The sequence below is a fragment of the Nothobranchius furzeri genome, chromosome 6 (assembly GCF_043380555.1).
Source record: "Nothobranchius furzeri strain GRZ-AD chromosome 6, NfurGRZ-RIMD1, whole genome shotgun sequence".
NCBI classification, from domain to species: Eukaryota; Metazoa; Chordata; class Actinopteri; order Cyprinodontiformes; family Nothobranchiidae; genus Nothobranchius; species Nothobranchius furzeri.
The window spans coordinates 48,254,666-48,266,943 of record NC_091746.1 but is presented as its reverse complement, the minus strand read 5'-3'; the positions used below and the strand labels follow the sequence as shown (position 1 = coordinate 48,266,943).

The window sequence follows — 12,278 nt, the reverse complement described above, 5'->3', positions numbered from 1 at the left end:
TAACCTCAAAAAAACTTACTACATACCTCTAAAACTAACTGGTAAGTTTTTTTAAGTGAGGATCACAAAAATGTCCTCACTTTGCAAAATGACCTCACTCTGTTTAAAACCTCATGATGGTCCTCAGTAGGTAATAAGTACATGCACACACACACACACACACACACACACACACACACACACACACACACACACACACACACACACACACACACACACACACACACACACATGGTACAGACAGACAAAAAATAGACCAAAGAATCACACAGATGAACAAGAGTCACCTTCAGTTTTAATTAGTCCTTCGGTCAATTTTCAAACAGAGATACGGAAGAAAATGATGAACCTGACTTATACTGCAATAAGACATAGGGGGTTGATGGGGCATAAGTAGAATTTTGTTTCACAGTTTGTTCTTTTTTCTACTATAATGGCTTTGATTCTGTGCTCCAAAAATGGTATTTAGAGTTAACAAACCATATTTGTTTATTCCAGACCAAACAACCTTTAAGATTATTTACTTGAAACATTAAACAAAATACACAGGGACTCACATTACGTATGTGATTGTCTTTACATGTTCTGGATTCCTAAAGATGTTTTTTTCTTCCTGTTGAAAGTAACAAGTTCAGATATATTTGTAACATGAGGCCAGTTAAATTTGTAAAAAAAAAAAAGTCTACTTGAAATATACAAAGTGGAATAATCAACTGTAATAAAAAAGAAGGGAAAATGAAGGATCTAACCAAAACAAATATAACAAACCCAACCCTATACGTAGCCCCGGTGGATACTGGACTGACATGTCTCCAAAGTTTTATTTATTTATCTACATTTTTCTGTTTTTGTACCAGATCAGACACACATGACTCATTTTAAATAACATCATGCATGGATCTGACTTCTGGAGATGAAACAAAAACTCAAACAAAACAGGAACAAAACCAAACAGCACTTTACAAAATGTTACTATACAATTAGTAACGCTAAATCAAACTCTGCATCTATGTACAATAGAAAATAGCTCCGAACTCTTCTTCCCTAAATTCTAAAATCTCCATCTTGAGGTGAGGGGCATATTAGAAAAGAAAATGCTACAAAAAGTAAAACAAATGCAACATAAAAACAATAAATATTTCAAACAAGAGAAAACTGAAAACTCTACCTCAGATGAAGACAAAGAATGTACAGTTAAGTTATGCAACGATACAATTTTCACATGTTGCTCTCTTTAACTATGCTCTCGTGTCATGGCAACTTAAGTCTTTAAATTTCCTGCTTGACCCCTTCTGAGTACTGCCATGGAAACTTAAGTGATGGAGTCCACTGTTCAGCTTTCACGGTGAGGCATCGAGTTTTTCCTCACCACTTGTTCTTTTCTCATCTCTTTTCTCTTCCTCCTTAATCTGAAGGCATTCAGGTGAGTTTCTCTTTAGTTCGTGGATAACACCCCGTATCCTTTAAGCATTGCTCTCAATTGCATTCTCATTAAGCTTTTCCATGTAGTCCCTAATATCCTTTGAGTCCCCAAGCTCAATGTCTGGGCATACCCATTTGATGTCACTGGTCTGCACTAGTGCTAAAGGGCTGAGCACCGGACACCCGTTACTGGACTTCACATTGGAGAAGGTGGAGAACTTCACCCTCTTCCTTTTGGTGGTGGGTGAGTTAAGCGATTCGTTCCTGTGATCCCTCCCACTGGAGCTGCATCCTCCCCCGTCGCTGCTATCGCACGAGATGCCTCCGTTTAACAGCTGACTGCCTTCTTCCAGGGCACCGCTCAGTTCTTCGTGATGCTGTTGCTGCAAACACAACCCCTCCTCTTGGCCAAGCCAGACCCAGTCATGGGCATGGGGCATAGCCTCGGGGGCTTCTAGAGATAGATGCTTGCTACGGTACTTGTATGCATAGGAGATGCAGTTGATGAGGAACACCAGGATAGCCAGGCAGAAGACTCCTAAAAGGGCATACATCCCAATCTCCAAGTCTGTCAGGCCTCGTCGGGATGGTAACAGGTCCTCGTCAGTGCTGCGACTTCGAGGCAGCTCGGCTTTCTCAGAGTATTCAGACATTTCATTTCGGGTCCTGTCTCCACTGTCTGCTGATAGACGCCCCCCACTAGGCTTCAGTGGGGTATGTCCCCTGATAGTTGTCACTCCTCTGTTATTCAGACCAGTTTCCATATCAGAGATAGAGCCACCATAGTACGGAGGATCAGGACGCGTTCTTCTGTCTCCTGGTTGTCTGTATTGTTCTTCTGGTTGACCAAATCTTATCTGGATGTTCGCCATCCCAGTGGCTAAAGCTGAACGCCGTTTACCCCTTTGGCACACTTCAGAGGGACTCATTTCGACACGGAGAAGCAAGCCTTGCCCTTCACCCTTAGCAACAATGATTGGCCACTTCCACACTGCGCTGCGCTGCACCGCCACCACCCGCTCATCCAGAGAGGTGGCTGCCAAGGTAAAATGGGTAGGGTTGTAGTTATCTAGGGGAGTCGTAAATCCATCGCTGAACTGAATCCAAGCACTGATCAGGGACTCCTGTGAAAACAGAAACAAAGCCAAACATCAGTAACCCTGGGTGAAAAATAAAATAAATCCATAAACATAAATTTGCACATTCATCTGAAATTAATAAGGATAAAAATAAAACAGAGGCACAAGAGGGAGGAAAAAATGTGTCTTAATTACAGTAGAAAAGCTGGGAAGGATTTGAAATTATTCTCATGAAGGCAAAATATTCTCATGGGATGTGACTGCAGCCTATCATTATTCAGTGGCTGCAGATAGAAATCAAAGAGAAAACTTCAGATTGTGTGGTAATTAATTAAAAGAAAAGTGACAATGAGCATTATAACCCAAATACAAATCTGAGCATTGCAGTAGTAATACAGTGATTTCTCTCTTTCTCACAGGTTGATGAAAATTCTCATAAATATTTAAAGATATTTTTTTTATATGTGGAAGAGTTTTACCTGTTTTAGTGAAGCAATGACCTCTTGTGTTGTTGCAGTAGCAACAATGGCTCTGTTGCTCCCAGGACTCAGTTGCAGGCTTAGAGAAAGACCAGAAACCAGCTGCACCCCCAGTTCTGTCACACTGACTTTATCATCCTGCACCCTGATGCTCCTCTCAGCCAGGACCGATGCTGTCAAAGGTGAAAGAACCTACAACAAACAACAACAACAACAATAACAACAACAACAACATTATGCTCAATTCTCCTATGTTATTTTAGATTTAGGAAAACTGTTTGTATTGCAAACGAAACGCATCAATGTTGTCTATAATAATTCTACTATGGATAGTCGCAAATTCAATCACAGCTCCCAGAGTCAAATCCTGTATTGTGAAAGAAGTTCTGTCAAAAAAGTCCTTTGTTGTTCTTCCTTTGAATGAAACCATCCTCACGCAATTTCAATTGAGACAAAAAGAAAATATCCAAACCTTGAAATTACAAACATGCATTTGCTCATAACACCCTGCAGTGCTTTTCTATTAAATACAAAACCACATCTTCTAAAATTACATATATCTGTATGCTGAAAACTGAACAAAGCAGTGCTTTATTGTTATAAACACATGCAGCGTAAGTGCCTATTTATTCCAGTATTTACAGGTCTTTGTAAGTCCAAATAAAATAAGTTTGAGCTGTGGCAGTTTGCATCCTTTTATTCAAACAGATGTGCCAAGCTAACTTTTCATTGGCACACACTTTTTTCCTGTTAGTATAACAATGGTATTGTAAACGCAAACAAAAAGTGCAAATGGGATAGAAAGTTTATTTATTTTTACGCATCGACAAAATAGCTGGAAATGACAGAAAATTTGCATTTTATATGTTTTAAATTGGTATGTGAACAGTACATATATCACATATAAAGCAAGTATAAAAAAGCTCTCAGACTCACAGAAAATCATATTGTTTTCTAGCCTTCACCTCTGCTACACACTTTCCAACTTTCTGTGTTGCCAGAAGTGTAAGCACGTAAATATCTGTGATTTTGTTATGAGATGAGAATCTTTCCCATCCACTCCAATTAGGGCTCCAGTATCTCCTGCAGCTACCCCCACGTAGCTGCATTTACCAGCCATAATGAAGTGTCAGCACCGATCACTGCCTCATTTGTTCAGACCCAACTCCCTGCTTTCCTCCCTTTGGTTTACCTTTTTGCATTTTCCCTTTTGTGCAGCACACGGTCCAAGTGATATCCTTGAACGTTCAATCGCCAACAGTGTGGTCTCCAGACAGCATATGCATTTCAAATGTGTTTCTAAAGTGAGGGTATACAGGTTAATAATTGCAGATGGTGCTGATTTTTAGACAGCCTGAAAACATGCTATTGAGACGCTGTTAATTTTGTAAAACCTGAAGAGAAACGCTATCTCTTTTCTGTCTTATGTGCTTGATTTGCCATCTTGTCCACTATTATATAGACTGAAAATGACTGAATATGACCATAAGGAGTAGTAAGACTTCATCTGTCTGACCAACTAAGTCTGCAGTCTTTTGTAATTCTAGTATTGGGCTTGTTGATATTGTGATATATTTTAAATAAAGAGATAAAAAAAATACTACCTTTATATTTGAGAAATCATACCAAATGGGTCACTAAAGAGACTGGCAAATATAATTACAATGTGACTAAAAATCAAGGAAAATAAAATTGTTACCAAATTGTAGTTAGGGCTTCTGAGACTGGCCTGCGAAGAAAATCATGGTACCCCATTAAAGGCCTCCATGTGAAAGTACTGATGATCGAACCTCTGCTGACTAACACACACGCACGCACGCACGCATGCACACACACACTCACACAGATGCTGGACAAGGAAAGGGTGGCTGAGAAAAAAAACTGTGGGTCCTGAAATTTCCTGAAAATGGAGATTGCGTCTGAGGTAGTTAACACAAGTATGGCTGTAGAATATGAAACTAAAGAAATGAAGGGAAGCTTTGATATACAGAAACATCAAAGGTGCAACATGGTCAGTCAGACTAACTTAGTTTATTTTCATTGGTCTATGTATTGGGAGGCGGGAAGCAGGCAGGATTGATTGAGAAAGACAGACAGCGGGATTAAAAAAAAAGACTAGTCTGGGACTGTGTGGCTGCTTTGGGACCTGGGCAACTTGCTGTAATTGATCCAACCATGAATTTCGCTTTCTAGCAGAAATTCCTGGAGGTGAATGTCTGACCTTTGACCTTAAACCTTTCCAATCCTTCTGTTAAACTCTCCAGTGTGGCTAATTAAAAAAAAAACACTTTCTGCAAAGATGAGTGGGACAAAATTCCTCCACAGAGATGTGAATCATTACTCGTTATCACAAATGCTTGATTGCAGATTTTGCTGACAAAGATGTAACAACCTAAAACTAAGTTTAGGGATCACTTACTTTTTCATATACAATCAGTTAAGTTTGGATGACTTTTTTTCTCCTCAATAAAGAAAATCAGCATTTTATATTGTCACAGATTTTCTTTGTCTGATACGTAAATTTGTTGATCTGAAACATTTGTCGCAAAAAAACTGAAATTGTGTAAGGGAAAAAAAAGGTTTTTACTGCTGTGTGCATATCAAGGTTTCTGGCAGGATGTTTACCCATGTAACAAAATCTTTCAAATGTAGATTTGAATACATGATTTATAAACAAGACCGTTACTATCTAAACAGCAAGCAGTTAAAAAACACAACTATTCCAAGACTAACTAAAAAAACCAGGGCATTGCCACAAAACCCAACATCAACCTACAAATCATAACAACCACGGAGCACATTTAGCCTCAAAAACAGAATGAAGACACAAAAACAGCCCCATTGATTGCAGTGTGGCACAAACACTTAAGCCTGTCAAGCTAACACCTGTGCAGTCTCATTCTTTCAATCTTTCACCAAGTACCTCTCTCACACATGCACACACGACACACAAATACTCAGAATCCTATTTATTTAATGATACAATCAGTGCCTTGCTTGGGAGGCTACGTACGTCACTCTCACACCATAAATCAACTTCAGCCTGACATTTACAAGACAGCCCAACACAGAGCAACACATTGTTGAGATGCAGGGCTGAGATCACAATCTCCTTCTCTTTATGCACCAAAGATTTGTGCACTTCAGGATGCAGTGTGTATTGAACTGAAACATGGTGCTAAACATAAAAATGGCATTAACACTTTGAAAACCTCCCCACAGATTTTACATATCAAATGCCATTTATTTATTTATAATATAACGCATTTCCTTCTAGTGAACCTTTATTAAAGCTATATTGCTTGACTGATTTAAAACAACTGTTTCTAAGACAAAAAATGTCCCATGTAGAATAAACTATCCAAAATGTCAAAGGTCTTTTATTTTAAAAAGCCTTGCCGGGTTTAGTCCATCGACCGCTCACTGAGTGAGACATGCTGGTCGCTGGAAAATACAGTTACATTATGAACTGGGTGGAATTCACAAGGGTGGAGGCAGGGTTTCATTCATATATTGTGCCTATCGTTGCTCTGGAAGGTATAATATACAGTCCCTTATTAGTTCAAATGTTACATTTAATTTCTAAATACTGTTGTCATGATTTATTTCCATTGAATTAATATTGGACAGTTGCAATAATTGCCAAGATTATTATTTTTTTAATATAAGCTGGAAATAAATGATTTTGTGGTTTTTATTGACATTCAGCTGCTTTAGTGAATCAGCAAACAAGCTTAGTTTTGAATGTAAACACTGTCACAGAATGTTCACCCCTCCCATCGGGTATCTTCACTGGTTCTGCATCCACCAGAACCAGAAACGTTGGTTACGTATTGTAACCCCAGATTCTATGAGTCTAGTCGCAGCCCTTAAGCTAGCTGCTATTGGAAGGATGATCTCCGCATCAGCCAATCATGAAGAGCTAAAATGTACGCCCACCAATAGTGGGCCCTCTTGTGGTATATAACCGCAGTGACCCCACTGCTCACCTCCAATGGCTCTTATTCCCATTATAACCAGTGGGGCCAGTGGCTTAAGGGCTGCGACTAGACTCATAGAATCTGGGGTTACAATACGTAACCAATGTTCTATTTCGTCTAGTCTTAGCCCTTAAGCTAGCTGCTATTGGAATAAAGCACAGCTGGGTGGGTTTACGCCCCACTGGTTAACACAACCAATGGACACACCCAATCAAATCTCCTCTAGTGGGGGACGTTCAGCCTCAGACCAGGCTTAAAGACTGAGGCAGCCACGATAAAAGAGGGGCCCCCACTAAAAAACATCATCCACAAGAGGATGAAATCCATCTCAGCAAGGCCAATGAGGTGCCATAAGCCTTCATTTAGCCTGCTGGGGTCCAAGCACTGAACGAGTGATGGAACCTGAAGACACATCTCGTAAATAATAACGAGTAAAGGAACAGGGTGAAGCCCATGAAGCAGCCTGACAAATGTCTTCCATTGACACACCACTGAGGAGCGCCATAGAAGAGGAAATCCCTCTGGCTGAGTGAGCCCTGAGTGCCTCAGGGGGATCCTGCCCTGATGATGTGTAAGCGAGGGAAATGGCGTCACACAGCCAGTGTGAAAGGCGCTGGGCTGACAGCGCCCGACCAAGGGAAGACTCCCTGTAGTGCACAAACAGGTTTTGTGAGCGACGAATCCCTGAAGTGCGTGACACATATCGTGCAAGCGCGCGCACCGGGCAGAGAAGGTGAGAAGCCGCCTCCTCCTCAGAATTATGGGGAGGAGGAAAAAGTCCAGCCAATGAAATTGACCTGGATTTGAAGGAAGCATTAATACTTTTGGGCACAAAGGCTGGGTTGGGGCATAAAACAGCAGACCCGCCATCCTCCCGGATCCTGAGGCATGCGGGAGCCACTGAGAGGGCAGGTTAGGTCACTCACTCTCTTAACTGATGCTAGCGCCAGCAGCAATGCAGTTTTATTTATTTTTTTTTATTTTTTATTTTTTACCATGTCCTGTCTGGCTGTGAAGCAAGACAGAATTGATGTCTGAATGCTGGTGACAAGCCTTACAGATTTATTCTTAGGTGGAGCATCAAAGCGTTTGCTTTTAATGTCACGCCTGATACTTAAAACTTTATTGTTATTGTTGTTGAATGCTTTGTAATTCCGACCAGACACGGAGACAAAGGTGAAAGAGAAAGGAAGAGAAAAGGTGGAGAGAGAGGAGGGGGGGGGGGGGGGGGTGGGTTCCACAAAAATAAACAATGAACAAGAGTCTGCTTCTAAACCTGCAGAAAAAGAAAAAAAAAAAAAACCAAAAGGACACAAAAAAGGGACACAACAGCAATACAACAAGATCTACCTATCACTGCGTCAACTTGATGAAAACAAAAAACAAAACAAAAACAATATATATATATATATATATATATATACACATATAATCAACATTGCTTAACTGAAGAATCACGATAATAAATCACAATGCATTAAGTGCCCCCCATAGTCTTAAGACATGTGTTGAACGTGCCCAAGCCCATACTTTTGAGAGCACCATGTGAGCACCTGTATGTGTACACGCGCTTGTTTATTTAAGGTTTCTCTATAGGAGCGTCCAACAGAGAGTGTGAGGGACCACAGATCCGCCCCCCAAAGATGCGCAGGAGACGGGGGGAGCTCCAAGTCCCAGAGATCCAGGCGTTGCCCCAGAATGCAGGAACCCCAAGGAGACTGCAACCAGAAAGGCCCCCGCACCCCTCGAGAGGCACAGAGGATCGCCCCGGGGGGCCACAACCAGCAGCCGGCAGAGTCCCTGGAGACATCAGCGGCAAGCCCACAGGCCCGCCCGCAGCCTCCCACCCCCTAGCCAGCTGAGCCCGGGACCCAGCGACCCGGGACCCAGGGGCGACCACCCCCGCCGGGGACCCAGCAGAGCCCAGGGACCCAGACCCCACCAGGCAGCCACCGGGATCTATCAGGCAGATGCCAAAATCTTAAACCCCCAGACCCGGTTGCCACGAACACTCAGGCAGACCATGGCACAAGCCCCCACACCAGGTGTGGCAGGGGGAGGGGGGACAAAGATCTATATCATCAAGAGAAGTTCCAGGAGAGGGGAGGACCCAAAGGCCCCACCTGACATATACAGTCATACACAAACACAGTCACACACTCCCTCCCTCATGCTCACACATGCACATACAACCCAAGACTTACAAAAATGCATGCCGGACACTCACTCATGCTCCCCATACACACCCTATTAACTCTGGTCCCGGTACTGCTGCACATGGGGTACAACCATCACTGGTAACCAGAGTTTGACCCTTTCTGCTGGGGTGCTGATGAGCAGGCTCCCCCGCCCAACGCTGAGCACAGCAACCCACCACCCCAGACCCCAACCAGACGGCCAGATCTCCCTCCTAGCCTCCAGCCCCAGGAAGCCTAGCAACAACAGAGGTGGCTAAGACCCCTAGTCTCCCTCCACCTGCTCCAATATACTGTTGTGTGATCATGAGGTGTATTCCATGGCTGTGGTGAGTGGGCAGTGCGGGCATCATCCGGCATATGCCAGCTGATGCCACCGCACCACCCCACTTACACCCTCAGCCATCAGTGTCTAAGTGCGGTTTAAAATTGGAAGTGGGCACCGGCACTCGGGAGGAGGCTGAAATATCCCCCTGCCAAAATGCCGTTGAATGTGCTCACTCCCAAGGCCCTAAGTGTGTGTTTGTGTGGAATGTCGTCAGTGGAAGTGTATAAGGTGCAAATAAAATTGGGGGGCAGGTTGCCACAGGAATGCGGAAATGGGGTCCATACCCGCACTCCCTGACTTGCCCACCCCCCAAGGTCCTATGTGTATGTTTGTGTGATGATGTGAGGGAGCAGGAGGAGAGAAATATGCGGGGATGGGGAGGAATGGCTGGTTGGGCTTAGCCCTCCAGGGAGCCAGCTCCCCTACTGGCCCCAATAGGCACCTCTGTTGTCAAACTGCCACCCAGGGCATGGAGACCCCAGCCCATCCTGCCAGTTCCAAAAGCAGCAGCATTACAGAGCCTCACAGAGTCCGAGGGCACCAACCCAGCCCCATCCCAGCAGAACATCTATGCCCACCCCTGCATTTGCACAACTTCCAGAATATATAAGACATGGGACATCCAGGTAAGGTTTGGTCCTCCCCGTCCTGGACCTCCCCCTCCCCTGTGATGGAACGGCAGAGGAGCCAAGGTCTACCTGATGCCCCCGAACCCGGGCCAGGCACTGCTGAGTGTTCCTGCCTTCTTCCCGGCAGCATACATGTCAGGACCCGACCCCCAAGGCCCCGCCCAGATCCCCACACGGGGCCGGCCACCCCCAAACCCCGAGCCCCCAGGCCCCCACCCAGACCCGCCCAGGGGTATTGCAGCCACCAGGCAGTGACCCATGGCCGCCGCCAAGATCCCCAAGGGGCCCCATTCACAACCGCCAGCAGTCCACCCCCCGAGGCAACCCAAGCACCTCCAGAGGGGGGCAACAGCCCCCCAGTCCCAGACACCCCCAGTGAACCCACCTCCAGGGAACATCTGGATACTCCAAACTCAGACCCCACACCCCCCCACCCACACCATCCCGCAGGACAACATCAATGGCCCCCACCCTCGCTATGTGATGGAACCGATCAAAGGAGCCCAGAGAGATTCATCTGAAGTGGAAGCAGAGGCTATATCAAGTGCAATATGATCTAACAAAAGATTTCTATACTGGTTAATGCAGAGACTTTCTCTATTTTTCCAATTCAAGAGGATAGTTTTCTTAGCGATGCATATGGCAGTCAGAACCACGTGAACCAAAGATGTTGCAATCGGGACATCGTGCAGCTGTCCCAGTAAACAAAGAGAGGTGGAAGTTGGGATATGACATTTCAGACATTTTGACAGATCCTCACATACTCTACCCCAAAATTCCTGGACAGGTGGGCAGGACCACAGTGCATGAATGTAATTGTCAGAAATGTTGTTTGTGCAGTGTGTACAGGTGTCAGACGACACAAACCCCATCTTGAACATCCGATGACCTGTATAGTGTACTCTGTGTAGAATTTTGTACTGAATTAATTGTAAATTGGGGTGTCTGATCATTTTAAAAGTTTTTAAACAAGTTTGGGACCAGAAGTCCTGGTCAAAGCTAACTGATAGATCCACCTCCCATTTTTCAATAGGGATTGCAATTTTATCATCTATTTTGGACAGTGTCTTATATACTTTAGACAGTAGTTTGGGGGGTTTGAGATTATAAAAGTCTAATACCCTTGGTGGTGTTTGTAATTCTATTTTATTGAGCTTAAATTTTTGTTTGACTACAGATTTAATTTGGTGATATTCTAAAAAGCTATTCTTATCCATTCCAAATTGGGAGACTATTTGATTAAATGGGATGAAGTCCAATCCTTCATATATGTGTTCCAGGTATAGGATTCCTTTATTTTTCCAGTCCGGAAGGTTAATCATTTTGTTGTTTTGCAAAATGTCAGGATTGTTCCAGATAGGTGTGCGTCTGCATGGTACTAGTGAAGACTCTGTCATTTTAAGATACTCCCACCATGCTGTCAGAGAGGTGCTGATACTAATACTTTTGAAGCTTTCATGTTTTCTTATGCTTGGGCTAATAAATGGTAAGTCTGAAAGCTCTATCGTATTGCAAAGTGTCTGTTCTATATCTAACCAGGACTCATCTAATGGGTTATCTTGCAACCATCTTGGTATATATTGCAGCCTGTTGGCTAAGAAATAATAATAAAAGTTGGGTAAATCTAGTCCTCCTCTGTCTTTGGTCTTCAGAAGCGTTTTTAAGCTAATTCGTGGAGATTTATCCTGCCAAAGGAATTTAGTAATTGAGGAGTCCAGAGATTTAAACCAGTCAGCTGGAGGTTTGTTTGGGATAATCGAGAATAAGTAATTTATTCTGGGTAAGACCATCATTTTAATTGTAGCAACTCTCCCCATGAGTGATATTGGTAAGGATTTCCATCTTGCAAGATCATCTTCCACTTTCCTTAAAAGTGGGATGTAATTCAGTTTGGTTAGATCTGCTAACTTGGGAGAGATATTAATTCCCAGGTATGTGATATTCCCTGACTCCAATTGTGTATTAAGCAAATTGACAAATGAGAAATTAATTGGTAGAACTGTGGATTTTAACCAGTTTATAGAGTAATCTGAAACTCTGGAAAAAGAGTTTATCTGTTCTATTGCTTGGGAGAGAGGATTGAGAATTCTGGAGAAAGAGTAAAACATCATCTGCATAAAGACTGATCTCATGTTCTATTTTCTTACACTTTATCCCTTTCTGTTG

At 43.3% G+C, this 12,278-nt stretch overlaps 1 protein-coding gene across 1 annotated transcript in view; it reads right to left on the bottom strand.

Annotated features, from left to right (window-relative positions):
* Window positions 1-275: 275 nt before the first annotated feature.
* Window positions 276-12,278, bottom strand: part of LOC107397163 (transmembrane protein 132C) — a 317,088-nt gene continuing 305,085 nt past the window's right edge. The window contains exons 9-10 of the mRNA XM_054744223.2: window positions 2,981-3,172; window positions 276-2,546 (exon numbers count right to left, since the gene is read on the bottom strand). Coding sequence (XP_054600198.2) covers window positions 1,464-2,546; window positions 2,981-3,172 — 1,275 coding nt within the window. The 3' untranslated portion in view covers window positions 276-1,463. The remainder of the gene's footprint in view (window positions 2,547-2,980; window positions 3,173-12,278) is intronic.